General features: G+C 39.9%; 1 protein-coding gene across 2 annotated transcripts in view; it reads left to right on the plus strand.

Moving 5' to 3' along the window:
- Hmgcll1 (3-hydroxymethyl-3-methylglutaryl-CoA lyase like 1) overlaps positions 1-7,932 on the plus strand; it is a 110,675-nt gene extending 102,743 nt beyond the window's left edge. For both annotated transcript variants that reach the window (XM_057767464.1, XM_057767465.1), the window contains 2 exons: positions 3,979-4,104; positions 7,438-7,932. In XM_057767464.1, the coding sequence (XP_057623447.1) occupies positions 3,979-4,104; positions 7,438-7,548 (237 nt within the window). In that variant the 3' untranslated portion in view covers positions 7,549-7,932. The remainder of the gene's footprint in view (positions 1-3,978; positions 4,105-7,437) is intronic.
- Positions 7,933-16,074: the final 8,142 nt, after the last annotated feature.

Here is a 16,074-nt window from a genome sequence, read left to right on the forward strand (position 1 = left end):
CTCAGTGGTCTCAAATATTTGACGTGGGGGGTGGGGGGTGGGGGGGCTGGAGGGTTGTTTTGTTTTGACTTGATTTTTGAGACAGAGTCTCTTTATGTAACTCTGCTACCTTGAAACTTGCTATGTAGACCAGGCTGGTCTAAAACTCAGAGATCCACCTGTATTCAGATGGCTAGGATTAAAGGTGTGTGCCACTATGCCCAGTATAGGATAGAATATTGATTTCTCTTCAACGGTAATATAAAGAATGAACTCTGTTTAAAACTGATTACTTAAACTTGGGATCTACTCTGTAGTTATAGCTTCCTGAGAGCTGTGTCCAGAGCTAATCTGATCACTAGCAAAAAGGCAAAGAGCCTTCTCCAGTTTGCCTTTAATGTCTACCTTTACTGGAGCATGCTGTGGGTTATCCTTGCAGTCTTAGACTCCTGAGATAGAAGATTGTGCAAAATAATGCTAACTGTAAAATTCAGGAATTTTTTTTTTTACTGAAAATCATTTCCATTTTATTATCCTATACTGACTAACCAGCTTGTGCAAAAACTCCTCTGTTTTCTATTTACTTAGATGCACTGAGCACTGTGAGTCACTGACAAAAGAAACAGGATTAACATGAAAAGAGATTCCATGTAGGTTGCAGATGGAGTTCAGTTGGTAGAGAGCCTGACCTTACACATGGGAATTTCCAAGTTTCGTCTCCAGCATCACATGAAACCAGGACGGGTGGCACATGTTTGTTATCTCAGTACCCAAGTGGTCGAAGTAATAGGATCTGAAGTTCAAGGTCATGCCCCACAATCAGCCTGGTGACAGGAAATTCCAAAAGAAATGAATAACCACCCTGTGCATGATCGCCAATGCTGTTAGCATGTTGGTGTGCATGTCATAAAAATTCTTAAGAGGGACTGTGACTGTATAGTGTGCATCATTTTAGTGCCCATTTCTATCCCTTAATTGTGTTTATGCAGCATTGTCACTCAGCTTTATAGACACAGGTTAAGTTGCTTCTTACATGACATTTTAATTGTTTTATAATTTTCCTTCTAGAATTGTGATGAATTTTTCATAGATGATTGCATCTATTTACTTGATTTTAATCATCTTATTTTTTATACATTATGATATATTAAACATTACAAGACAGGATATCTTTGGTAAAGAATTTCTGGAATCCTGGATATTGATAATAATTGTTCCTCATAAAATTTCAATTTAAATTCCCACTAGCTGGAATTTTGTTGACTTTCAGTTCTTACAGTCTTACCTTTTAAAATTATGTATTAAGTTATTCATTTATTTTATGTTTAGTTGAGCTCTACATTTTTCTCTGCTCCCCTCCCTGCCTCTCCCCTCCCATTCAACCCTCTCCCAAGATCCTCATGCTCCCAATTTACCCAGGAGATCTTGTCTTTTTCTACTTCCCATGTAGACAAGGAACATACTTAAACATAATAATATACAGCAAGCCTATACATAGTTTTAAAAAAGAAAATGAAAAAAAGAATGTATTTTGTCTTTTCACTGTCTTCTACAGAGCAATTAAGATTAAAAACTGCTTTTGTTTTTGATAGACTAATGCGTTTTCTTCTGGGACACCTGTCCTTACAGGGTCTAGTTACTTTTTAGCTAGAAAATGAGTGTGGTTCAAGGTTTTTACACATCAAGAGTGAATCATCCAGGTGGTAGGCTGATGCCACCTCACACCCACTGTGCTAGCAGCTTTGCTTTTTTTTCTATCTTACCCTCTACTTTTTGGGGCCATTTGGAGTCCTGGCTTCCAGCTGCTCTTCCCTGCTAGAGATCTTTACTTTCCTTCTGATTTGAGTCACTGAAAGCTGTGTCAAAGTCGTTTACCAGCTCTGCTTCACGAGTACATGTTGCCTTGGCCTTGAGGATCAGAGGATGAGGTTTTCACTTGTTGGCCCACTTGACTGTTGGGTATATAAGCCTCCATGGTGCTCTTGAATAAAGGGCTTCTTACCAGTGATTAGAGGTCCATGTCTCTGTCTCTCTGTCTGTCTGTCTCTGTGTGTTTCTGTATGTTTCAACCTCCAGCCCCTTGCCTGAAGCTCGGGAACTGTATGGTAGCGCATAGAGCGCAGACAGGCGTTGTGCGCTGCAGCTACTGAGTTCTTCTTTCTAAAACCACTTACCTTGAAATGTGGAAGAACCACGGTATTTGTGACAGAAGGTTGTAAGGTTTGTGTCTGAACAGCATGGCCTTGCTGTGGCTATATGGTATTAGATAAGGTGCATAATAGTAGCCACCTGGGGGTTATGAATCATCACAGTGTGGCTTAGACCAGGTTGACCCCCAAAGTAAGCAGGATGTAATCTGTTATATAGCTATTACTGGCAGAATGCCACCTTTTGTGTATGTTTTGTACCAATAAGACCTTGGTGTCTGAGACCTCCGTTTCTACTTTCAGGAGCTTGTGTATGTGTGTCTTGTCTGTAGGCCTATGTGCCTACCTCCAAGAAGCCAGCGCATTGGTCTTTGTGTGTTCCTGTGTCTGCCTGTATGTGGCCCGTAGGTGCTGGCATGTGCCTAGGTACATGCAGGCTGCTGCCTACCTAACAGTCTGTGCTGGTAAATAGCGTCTTATCTGCCCTTGACTCCTCACAACCTTGAGTCTCTTTAGCCTCAAATCCTCCCACGATCCTCTGCCTTTCCTGGATCAGCATTTGGTCCTCACCACATTGTTAGCATCTTGGTACTGCAGAGTGCAGAGCATTCCTACGATTAAAACAGGCACATACCCAAGATCTAAAGGAGTGGGGTGAATAAGGACCCTGGCTTCAGAAAGTCACCAGAAACAGCTCAAAGGCACAACAGAACCCATTCATATTAGAGAACTGGTTTAACTAATTTGCAGGGAAGGAGTTGCCACTAGCACTTTTAAGGGACCATAGATAATTCTAGTGGGTACCATTGAAACTTCTGTCTCTTTGGATGCTGGGTTAAATTACCCTAAATAGATTAGCTGACTAGTGAAGAACTGATTATTTCTCCAGTCCGCGCTCCCATTATTGAGCTGTCAGCTTTCCCAGAGGATGGCACATTCAGCTTCCGTTTTATATTATCAACAGCCGATACCCAGGTCTTCGCTTGACATCACTGCGCATTTATCTTCCATAGTCTCAGCAAACAAACTCTTTGTCGTCTGCATCCCCAAGTCCAAACATTTAGTCCTCACAAATGTGCGGCTTCCAGAGACTGTGGATGGAGGCAGAATGGTCCTCTGGCAACAAAATTCTGCACCAAACCATGCACTTGCACAGATTCCCTGAACCTGCTCTCCTGGTGGTTCCTCCCTGTGATGTGGGGATGCTATGTGGGTTTTGGTGAGAGATGTGAGTTATGCACCGAAAGCCTTAAAACTGATAAATAGCAATGAGTGTGTGAAGTGCTGTAGTTGGAGATGAACACCTTGCCTCTTAAACACCTCTTACTTCCAGAGTAACAGAGTTTTGTGGGCAAAATAACGTTGGTAAATTGGATAGGTAAATCGGGCCCACCAAGCCTATTGCAGATATTAGCCTCAGCCCTAACTACCGCCCACAAGTTCGTCTTCTGAGACTTTGATTTCGAGCTGTAGTGTTGGAAATATTTTGTTATTCATGCAATGCTTCAGAGAAATCAGAGAATATACAAAACCATAGATGAATTAACCTTACTTTAAGCTATATCCCCACCAGCTGTGCTGTTATAGAGAACACAGAGTCAAAACCCTACCTTTTATGTCTTGGTACGAGACTGTCACAGATGCAAAGATCTTTAGCAGAGTGTTTGTTGGTCAAACAAACTTAGAAAAGGGACTGGCTGCCCAGGGACTATTCTAGCATCAAGTGAATAGTGACTATGTTAAAACAGAAGGTTTAAAATTTGCCTGCTATTTCTTCACGACAGGCTGAATAGAAATGAGTGATTCATAGTCCACACGTGCACGTCCTTAGGTGTTGGTGTTTGTTTTTCAGATGGGAGTTAATGTGGTGGACTCTGCTGTATCTGGGCTAGGTGGCTGTCCTTATGCAGAAGGTGCTTCTGGGAATGTAGCCACTGAGGACTTGATATATATGCTTAATGGCATAGGACTCGATACAGTAAGTTCTTTTAACATATTTTTAAATATCCGTGCTTTCTTTTCAGGTTCAAATAGGCATACTTTCTCAAACTTAAAGCAGCAGAGGTCAAAGTTTTCCTACACGTTTGCTATTTGCAGTAAGGCACAGAAGGAAAATACAGTGAAAGCATACTTCCTATCTGAGAGCTTGTGTCCTTGTGATTACAATGCTTTGTAGTTTTGTGGGTTTTTTTTTTTTTTTTGTATGGATCCTCATAGAAGATGAAATTCTCAGGCAGGCTGTGATTATTATGTTGGTCTCAGACTTCTGACATTTTGCAAATGGTCAGCGGAAAAGCAAAGTTTAATAAAGCTTGAGATGTAAGACACTAGGTGGCAAGAACAGCCTCTTTCTAAGTATGAGCAATGGTAGGTCTTATATGCTAGCACCAGCTGCAGCCAACACTGAGATTTCTTTATGTTTAGTAACAAAATCTATCAGCACAGGAGAAATTCTACTTTTTGGAAAATGTAAGAACTATTCTGAGATTACTGTATGTCCAAACAATAAAAAGATCAGATAGCTACAACATAAATTCCCCCCTCTCCTCCTTTCTCTCTAGTCTCACTGTAATTACTCCAAATATCCCACGGCTTCCAACTCACCTGCCATTACATTTTGTTCCTCACTGCTTCTCTCATTTATGTTTCCATGTGGTTCTGACTGGTCGTTTACATCATGCCTTATTTTAGATAGTAAGGTACCACCAACTGGTCCATTCCTAGCGCCATTCCGACTATCATCAGGTAAAGATGTAAGGATCTTGGTGCTTCCTTGGCATTCTGTATTTTTATTTCTTCATGCCCCCTAGAGTTGTAACATGATAATGTTTATTCTTCTAATTTTCTGGACAGTTAAAATGCAGTCATTATAGCTTATTCTTACTCAGTGTCTGTAACATACAGATGCTCAATAAATATTCATTGAGATTTTACCTGGCACCAAACACTAACAGCTGTTGTCTATAAACAACAAAATCTATTGCTCATCTTCTCTGTAGAAAAGTATTGGCTTATTTACACAGTGGCCTAATCATTATTTTAGAAGGCAGAGACTGAAAATGAAGAGAAATGGATCCTTTCTTAGAACTTAAATGAAATGAACTGAATCTAATTAACAACAGCATTAAACATATTCCGTAAGTTTAGGTTTCAGTGCCAAATTCCAGAAAACCAAATGTCACCCTGGTTGAGTTAAGGAGGATTTAAATATTAAGGAACACGGCAGCCACTATGAACCACAGTCCTAGTTACTTACAAGAGCAAGTAATTATAGACTCTTAGCTCTTTGCCAAGTGTTCATCTCCTGCACTAATTGTGGTTCCAGACTTGCATTTGAGTTCATCACTACCTTAAGACATTATCTGCAATGCAAGGATGCACATACTATGATTCTGCTTAAGCAACTATCAGTGAGCTTGTATTTCCTCCAAAAGAAGATTTGCTGCATAACCCACTCTGGCCTGTTGGTACCTCTCCATTACAAACAACATCTGTGGCAGGTTTGCCCATTGCTACCCATATGCACCGTGGCTCTCTTCATCATCCATATACACTGTGCTAGTTTTTAGGTCTTTGGTGTTGGTCTTCTTTGCCTGCAGTGACTCTTGTGGATTCTTATTCCTGCCACGGCATAAAACATGAGTGGTACCTCCACAGCCTTTCCCTGGCACATAAAACATGAGTGGCACCTCCACAGCCTTTCCCTGGCATATTCTTTCTACTCTTTCCTCATGACTTACTTGGTCTTTTTAATAATATGGGCATACTCTCTTCACAGACTTAAGTATAGTACAGAAATTTATAATTATAAGTCTGTGATTGCCCGTGTACACATAAGCTTCATGAATACAAAATAAGGTATAATCTATGTGAAATCACACGACATATCCTATTACTTTCTAGACATCTGATAAATTACAAGATTAAATACAGTATTTTTATAATCATGTCAGTTAATGAAATGAAATTATAGAGAAATACCAAAACAAAATTTTTTCTTGAGATAATATTAGCATATTCTATGCATAATTGTTAGAAATGGAATTCTTACAAAGTTTAGAGTAACATTAATGACTGAAATATTCCATCAAACCCTTGCTGGATCTAATTCAGAAATGTAAGACATATGAAACTATTTAGCTATCATTGGATTAGGAATTTAAATTAAAAAGTAGACTCAGATGCTCCATGACAAAAACAATTTTCTCGAATCAGAAAGAATGCTGCTACCCTGAAAACAAATTCATAATGTAAAAGAAGATCAAGGCCATTTTTAAAGAATCATTTTACAAAACATTTTCGTAGCCATTATTTAAAAGATAATAAAAAGAGTGTTCCAAAACATCTCAAGAAAGAAAAACTAAAATGGCCATGTTATGAAGCATTGTGAATTTTTATTCTTGTCAATTTTAGGAGAAACTCAGTTTCCATATATATTAAAAATAACTACTAGCAGTTTTCTAGGGAAGATTAATTTTCATTGTTGTCTCACTGTTTCTAGTTGAAGAAGGATGTAACGGCACGTGAGATGCTGCATGAAGGCAAACATATGTTGGACACGCCCATATATGTGTCCCCCAGGCACAACAAAAGTACTGGGAAGAACACTGTTGTTACTTCAAGGCCCCCAGATGGGGCCTGTGCCCTGACATTGGCCTTCACACCAACTCTGGTCTGTCATTCATGGATTCTCCTAGCCTCAGTGCTTTTATTTATTCTTAACACAGAGAAAGTGTTAGGCACAGAAGGTGCCATTATATATAAAATTGTATTCTAAATACTGCTTATTTTCTCTGACTTACAGTTCCCCATTTCATACCATGTCACAATTCTGATTCTGTATATGGTAAATAAAAAAGAAAGAAAAAGAAAAGGGGGAAGAAAGCATTCATCTTTCCTGTAATACATAAAAATGCATCCAGTTTGTTTCTTTATATATAATAGAAACATTATTTTTCCCAATTCAGTTTCTCACTATAAACTTCTCCAATCCCATTATTATTTTAGCTTCTCTTTCCTAATACTTTATGGGCTGTTTTCAAATTCTACAAGTATCCTTCTTAAACATCAGAGGTGTTTGTGAATTAGACCGTTATTCAGAGGAGTTATGTCTTCATAAAGTGGAGAAATAAAGCACTGCCTACATAGTTTATGGAAATAAATGCTGACCCTGAATCAATAGTGAGCAAAACAATGTTTCATAATTTTAATCAGTTAAGCAACTACTAGTGAGGAAAGGGATTTGCTTCATCTCTTTTCTCTTTCACTCTTATTCCCCATCCCATTCAGTGTCTTCTCTTTTCCTTGCCAGGGTGTGAATCTCTACAAGGTGATGGAAGCTGGCGACTTTATCTGCAAGGCAGTGAATAAAACCACAAACTCCAAAGTCTCACAAGCCACCTTCAAAGCTCGACTTGAATGACTGTAGGATTTGAGAGTTAAAAGATTCATTTCAGTCCCAATTCATCACAGAATCATTAATGCCAGCCCATTCTGAAGTGGAGGTTAATTTAAAAAAAAAAAAAAGACACACACTGAGACAATGGGGATGTTCTATCAGGAACTCACCAAGGCCAGCTGGCCTGGGTCTGAAAAAGCATGGGATAAAACCAGACTTGCTGAACATAACGGACAATGAGGACTGCTGAGAACTCAAGAACAATGGCAATGGGTTTTTGATCCTACTGCACGTACTGGCTTTGTGGGAGCCTAGGCAGTTTGGATGCTCACCTTACTAGACCTGGATGGAGGTGGGTGGTCCTTGGACTTCCCACAGGGCAGGGAACCTGGATTACTCTTAGGGATGACGAGGGAGGGGGACTTGATGGGAAAGGGGGAGGGAAATGGGAGGTGGTGGCGGGGAGAAGGCAGAAATCTTTAATAAATAAATAAATAAATTAAACAAAAAAAATAAAGAGCTGGGAAAGAAACCATGCTATAAAAAGATTATCACTGGCTAGACCACGACGTAGAGGGAAGGCAGTACCAGCCGTCGGTTGAATTGCAAGCTGAGACTTAACACTGGTGGGCAGCCTTCTGGATGTGGACAAAGCCTGCTCATTTGCGCTTACAGAATTCATTTAATTTTTATTTTAGTCGATGTGAAAACTGACTTCAGATTTCTCGAAGTATCCAGTACTGTGTTAATCCTTCACCAAGCCAGCTTACCACAGGGTACATATTGTTAGTAGTTTACGAGCGTCAACACAACACAGAGTGTGTGGCCCTGACGCTGTGTTTTCTGCCTATGGATCCCGACTTTCCATTTGCCAAGTTTGTTAAGTTATGGACCGAGAGCCAAATTTTCATCTGACCCTTCATAATTTTTAGCAATAGAACTTTTATACTTCAAGTATGGCTAACATCTGTTAACTATTTCAATGACTTTACTGTGCTCCAAGATGCTGTGGTCAATGGCAAGATGCCATATCCTGAAAATACATCATACCTCCCATGTTTGCTCCATGCATCCAGTTTGCTGTGTTTTACAATTATATCAATTGTAGAAAAAGTTCAATGTTATTTAAACAAAGAGAAACTCTAAGGTCTAGTTTTTGTCCTGGTGTCCAAGGGACAGCGATGACAGGAGGCTGATACAGACGCCAGTCTATTTCCATAATATCTAGCTGACTTCTGAATTGCAAAGGAAATTCTGTTGTGATTTAAAGAATGTTAATATGATTTTTAACTGATAAAAATTCTGTTTCCATTGACTTGCTGTACCCTAGATCTATTTATTTTGGTTTGACTTTAGGATGCTTATTTTAAAGTTGAAGTGGTAGAAATGCTATCTATTGTGCCAAAACAAACATTGCCAGGGATAACAAAATTAATACATCAAAGATCAAGGCCCGAAGATGGCCCAGTGGTTAAAAGCACTGACTGTCCTTCCAGAGGACCTGGATTCAATATTCAATTTCCAGCACCCACATGGTGATTAAATACCATTTATAACTCCAGTTCAGGGTATCTGATGGCTTCTTCTGGCTTCTGCATGTACTAGTCAGGCAAGTTGTACATGGCATAAATGCAGGTCAAACATCCATTAACATAAAATATCACAGACATCCTAGAACGCAGTAAAGGTATTAAAATGAAAATATTCCAGAAAATAAGTAGGATATTGATTAGAATCAAAATACCATTAAAGGTACATAGTACCTTTAGAGTAGAAACATGTGGGTTGACAAAGAAACATAAATTTCCACGGACGGCTCCAGCTTGTCAGCTTGTAACATGGTTCTTCAGTAGGCTCTGTGGCAGCATGCTTTTCTTCCAGAGTACTGAAAGCAGTTCTGTGCTTGGGAGTCCAGGTTGGAATATGGATGAAGCAGAGGCAGCAAAGATGCAGCCAGTTATGCTTCAGTACCATCTTTCTACAGGCCTCTCTTGCACACAGGGCAGCGTAGTTACATATGTAATTGCTCCCATGAGCGTACTGGGGGTGGTACTCTTAGGAGGCATGGCTTTGTTGGAGTTGGTATGGCCTTACTGGAGGAAATGTGTCATGCTGGAAGCAGGCTTTGAGGTCTTATATATGCTTAAGCCATTCCCAGTGTCTCCGAGCACTCCCCATTGCTTGTGGGTCAAGATGTAGGACTCTTAGCTCCTTCTCCAGCACCATGTCTGCCTGCATGCCACCATGTCTCACCATGATGGACTAAATGTCTGAAACTGTAAGCCACTTCATTAAATGTTTCCTTTCATAAGAGTTGCCGTGGTCATGGTGTCTCTTCACAGCAATCGAAACCCTAAGATGGCTGCATCAAATGTGCTGATCCCTCCAATTTCTTGGGAAGTTGATTTTTCTCTCTCATAGTCATGGAGTGCTCAGTTTTGAGATACTTGGGGAAACATCTACTTATGCAAACTACTTGTAAAAGCAGTGACCAGTGTTGTTTTTTTTTTTTAAAAATGAAGCTCTGAGCTCTTCCAAGGACGCAGTAAATATAAATCTCATATACAGTGCTACACAGTTACACGTGCCTACCTCAGTGTACCAGCTAACTTCCCTAACTACCTTGATATTGTCTGATTGCATTGACAAAAACTAGTGTGATATTGTCATCCCTTTCTCTCCCTATCCTGCCTGAAGTTCTTAGAAAGAGTTCTCCCAATGCATTTCAGCTAACCAAGAGGATTTGCAATTATTGCAGGACCCCTGAAAAAAACAAACAAAAAGCTCAACCACACATATTTTGATATCAATTTTTCCTTTGATTCTACCTAGAAAGGCTTAAGATTGACAAAGCAAATAGAACTTTTAGTGGACTGTGAATGGCAATAATCTTTCTTCACATCTATTCTTTTTTTTTTGGTTTTTCGAGACAGGGTTTCTCTGTGGCTTTGGAGCCTGTCCTGATTCTTAAGGAAAACATCTATTATGTATCTTGGAACTTGAAGTATGTTTAGACTTGAAATCTATAGATGTGTTGCTCTTCAGTGATAGACAGGGCCTCTGTAACTTCTGGGCTGGGACTGTCGCTAAATAGTAGATCACTTTACCTAGGATGTGTAAGGACCTGCATTGTTCTCCCCACTCAACAAACCAACAAGCAGAAAGGAATATGCATTCTGAAAATAAAGTTTTGTAAATCTTACATTTATGAATTCAAAGCAAGCATTTAATCTGATGCTAATTTTCTTGTAAATCCAATGTTACCTTTTTAGCTTTCTATTTAATATAAAATTTAATAAAGACTTTCTTAGGTGTGCACATATGGCTCTTAATTTCTACATATATGCTTTTAATTTTGATAATTTTGAATACTCTATCATCTTAATACATAATTCTCAATATGAGTCAAAGGATTCAGCCTTGAGTAAATAGTTCATATATATTGTCCCTTTCATATTTGTAAATAAGTAAAACTAAAGACTCAGAACCAGAAACAAATTGTGAATTAAAACAATAGACAAGGAAGAGTCCAGTAAATATCCATGATCATTTTGCTCTCATGGTCTGGAAGATATGGATTTTGTGCCTGAGTGATGTAGGCTCAAAAGTGAAGAGAGAGAGAGATGGGGAGGAATGACGTGTGAAGACTGGGTTACAGAAGACAGTCAGGAGAGGGGACAGAATGAGAGAAGAAAAAAAGATAAAACAATCGAAGTTTTGGCAATGAATGCCCTATAGACAAAAACATTACACTCTTATAACAGCATTAAATATTATGTGGTTTAAAATGATAAAAGATATAAATATTATAAACAATATAAAATATTATAAATGGGTCACATCAGTTAGTATATTTTAAACTGTAGGCAAAGTTGGGATGTAATGTATGAGAGAAGAACAAAAGAAAAAACTGTAGGCAAGCAGAAAAACCTGAAACAATAATTTTTAAAACTCACTTATCTGGCAAATATTCAGGATCTGGTTTTCCACTGGTGTTTAACGCAGTGACTCATTCATGTTACAAGTGGCTTTTCCACACCGCGGTGTCGTTCCCCTGCAGATTCTAGCTCCTAAGAGTGCAAGTTCATTGCAGCGCCTCCAGCCTTGCATTCCACACAGCTCTCAGTGTGGGCAGAGCCTTTTGCTTTTCCTGTGATTTGTTATCTTCAAAGCATAGTATACACTTACACCTTCCCAAGCTTCCTCCCATGTTTTATTGAGTTGAGTATCATGACAGACCCTTTCCGAAGACATTTGTTCTTCGAGGACCAGACCAGGAGGACAAACTAAATACGCGTCTGGGAGGGGTCAGAATATAAATTCTGATGGAAATATATGCTATGTTACACAAAAAAGAGGTGAGTCTGTAAGCCCAAGGGAAAAGCCTGTCTCCAACTACTCTGGGACAGGCAGGAAATGAAATAATTTTTTATTGCAATGGTGTAGACTTTAATATGAAAGCATTGTCATCTAGGAGGTCTTGATCAGGTTCATTTGTTTTGCCAGTTAAAAAATTAAAAGGTAGGGGAAAATGTCATCAGGGAACAGTGGGGGAAATTCTCAAACACAGCAGGCAGAAGCAGACAGAATCATCCAGAGAAAAGGGCTTTACTGGGGGCAAGGAAACACACATAGATCAAGTAACAGAGAGATCACTCTGCAAAGTCCAGGGATACTTGGAAAGCCAAAGGCAGGTCTTTCCTTGAGGGATGGGGCTTTTATGGGTCTTTGTGGTGGTCTTTCTGTTCTAATTTAGGGTTGATCAGTTTGAGCAAAGACAGGAAGCTGATATTATTGGTCCACAAGTTTGATTCCAAAACATCCTGGTCTGGCCTTGAATTCATTGGACCAGTCCATTGTCAGGGGCTCCTCTAGGCAGTATCAAAAGCCCACCAGACATGGGTGGGGGCTGTACAGTGAAGGATCATGAGGAATGGTACCACTTTAAGGTTGCTGTGTGGTGAATGAATAACAGCATCTGCCCTGTATCAGAGGTTAACGTGTTCTCCTGATGGTCTCCTACACCTAATTCACACTAAGTCGAAACTTACATAACTGTTCTCATTCCATTTTTACCACACAGCCAGTGACACATTCCCACTTGCTTTAAGTATTTTCTGTTTTTACTACATAGCACTCCCTCTGTATCCCACATCCTTCCTGGCTCAGTCTTCCTTACTTCCACTGCTTTGGGGCTTCTTCTTCTGGTCCTGTATCGTTAACTTCAGACTCAAAACACGCAATTACCTTCATCTGTCCTGCTTACCATGGGTTCAGGCCGGACAGGATCATGGTCACCAGGTTCTCTTTTAAGCAAGGAATACCTACCGTGCCACAACTTGCATTTTAACAAGACCTGTGCAGTTAAGTTGGTAAATACTCGGCTGTTCTGCTTGTTTAAGATCACCTTGGTGTCTAATACACATCATAAGTTTTGTGTTGAAATATTTTATAGCATTTTCCTCATCAAGCACCATACTCTAACCTGTGTCTTTGACCTGCTCCTCAAACAAGGTGGCTGAGTTCCACCTAATCCAAAAACACTACCCTGTCTCTTCCTTCTGTTTTCTTAGAACCAGGACACAGTGATGTCTGGCACACTTCCCAGCTCCTCTGTCTTTCTCCTGTAATGAACTCATTCCTTTCTTGTAGATATGGATGTGTCTCTAAACCCACTGTTCATTGTAAAGAGACACAAGAACCTGGAGCTGGTCGGTGGTGGTGCACGCCTTTAATCCCAGCATTCAGGAGGCAGAGACAGGAGAATCTCCGTGAGTTTGTGGCAAGCCTGGTCTAATAGGACAGGCACCAAAGCTACATAGAGAAACCCTGTTTTGAAAAACCAAATCAAACCAAACCAAACCAAACCAAACCAACAATAGAAAAGAACCTGGAAATTGAAGTGCTTGCAGTTCAAATCGGTACCTCAACGACCAGATTCTTTAAACCTCGTATCCTTTCTGCTTTCGCGGCTCATGACTGGCTCCTTGCGATGAAAAACTCAGCATCAACTTTGCAGCATAATCTCAAGTAACCCTGAGACTCACTGACCAAAGTGGGACTGGCCAGAGAAGTCTCGCGATATTTAAGCTTCTGTTCACAAACATGGTGGGCATGCTACATATCAGTCATCCGTTCATCCAGTTACAAGTTACTGAATCCTTGCTGAGTGCCAAGCTTGGTATGGGCAGTCAGAGCAACAGTCCCAAACAGATCCACGCAGATCTACAGGAGGTAACAGGTAAACCCATGGTTTCTTTCTCACTTGGCTTAGTTTAAGTAGCCGGGCACTAATTGCGGAATGCCTGAATCTCATTTTTGAGCCTGGGATTAAGCACTTTGGAACTCTTCACCTGAAGAAGGCAGGCCCCACAGAAGGCCTGCTCACCCAGAATATTTCAACAATTTACCAAATTTTATTGTGGATTTTTAACTTATTTGCTTTCTTGCTGAGTTGATTTTTTCCAATCAGAATATATGTTCTTAAGTAGAAGCATAATATTAGATCCATATCTATCATTTTGCAAAAAAAAAAAAAAAAAAGAATTATCTCCAAATGGATTAAGGACCCAATGTAAAACTTGAAAATGCAGGAATAGTTAGAAGAAAACTTAGGCAGTATCCTACAAGATGCAGGTGTAGGCAAGAACTTTCTGAGTATGACTCTATTTGCTAGGGAATTTAGGTTAGAGACAATTGAGTGAAGAGATAACCCATAAAATTGGAGAGAATCTTTGCTAGCTGTGCTTTGGCAGAGGATTGTTAAGATGCTGAATGCATGACCAACAAACAACAAAAACAACAACAAAAAACAGTCAAGAGAAACAACAGCAACAACAACAACAAAAACCGACCCATTCAAAAAATAGGCTACAGTTATGAAGAGAGGAAATCAATGTGGCTAAAAAATACCCCAGAACTTGGTCCATCATCCCTAGCAGTTAAGAAAATGCAAAAAAAAAAAAAAAATCAAAACAAGTTTTATATTTCCTCTTATCCCAGTTAGAATGATAAAAAATCAACAAAACAAATGATATGGAATGCTGGCAAGGATGTGGAGAAAAGCAAACCCTCATTCACTGCTAGCAGGATTCCAGCCACTCTGGTAATCAGTATGTAGAATTTTCAGAAAGCTAAAAATAAATCTCCCATATGATCTATATACCATTCCTTGACATATGTCCAAAGAATACAACATTTTACTCTGCAGATATTTGCTGAGCTGTGTTCATCACTGCCCTTGCAATAGCTAGAAAATGGAAACAACCCAAATATCTTTCAAGCGACGGATGAAATATGATAATGTGGAATGGAATATGGTTTAGTTGTCTCTTGATCAGAGGAATCTAAGAGACTCCTGAAACAATAAAGTCTGTTTTTGTTGCCCTTGGTTGCCTTTCCTGGATCGAAGGAAATTCCCTATTGCTGAAGACACGAATTTCAGACACAGGGCATGGAGGATTCAAGCTGGATCTGACCTGAAAAGCTCTTCCCTGAGAACTACTTTTTACAGTACCGGAAGATGCTATAGAAGATGACAACGGAGGGACAACCAAGTTCCTACTGAGCTGTGACCCCCATGGCTCGAACAATAACGAGCATGGCAAGATAGCTCTAAAGGCGCGGTAGCGTGTCTCATATAATTTTAGTAACTAACAGGTATCTAATTGGACTTAAGGTCCATTTGATAGGAGGTAATCATGTCTGGTACAGGAAACCTAGCCGACTGACCAGGGCTAGTGTGGCCATAGATCTTAGAGGAGAACTTTCTACTGCCACTTTGCTAAACCAGAACAATTCCTAACTGCATCCTAAATGTTTATCCTTATGCCCACAGAGGAGTGTAGCTCTGATTTCTCATCAAAGAAGCGTCTCTTTGCAGCTGACAGAGACCATTGCAGAAAACAATAGCTGGTCAAAATGCAGAGAATATTATGGGGTTCCCAGTGCCAGTGGTAAGTCTACAACACAGCTCTTGCACTTAAGGCTCAGGGAACACCACAGAAGAGGGGACAGAAAGATTGTAAGATCTAGAGGACCAGGGATCTGCTGTTTAAAAAAATAAATATAAAAGTAAATCAAAGTCACTGGGGGAATAGACAGAAAAAAGACGAGAAACAAGATGTCAGCTGGCAGAAGGGAGGATGGGCAGCAAACAATGTCACTGCAAGTAGACAGGGACTTAATGGTCAGTGTGTTTCTGTTTCCCTGGGGCTTCTATGGAATCACCTGATTTTAGGCTCTGGAGACAAGCAGCTTGCTCTTAGTCCTGGCTTTTACTCAATGCTATGCAGCCTTGTAAAATTCATCTAATGCCTTTAAACATCATTGCCTTTACCTGCAAAACACACACACACACACACACACACACACACACACACAATACCCCACCAAAAAGTCTTTGTATATCTAAGGTAAATATTCCATGAAAAAAAATACTACGTGTTTGGCAAAGTGCCTGGCACTTACTCAGTGACCAGTAAATGTTAAGTATCATCCTTCTCATGGCCCAGTCTTATTCTACTGTAAGTTAACCCCAAGAGATGTGCT

Source organism: Chionomys nivalis, chromosome 4, assembly GCF_950005125.1.
Source record: "Chionomys nivalis chromosome 4, mChiNiv1.1, whole genome shotgun sequence".
Taxonomy (NCBI): Eukaryota; Metazoa; Chordata; class Mammalia; order Rodentia; family Cricetidae; genus Chionomys; species Chionomys nivalis.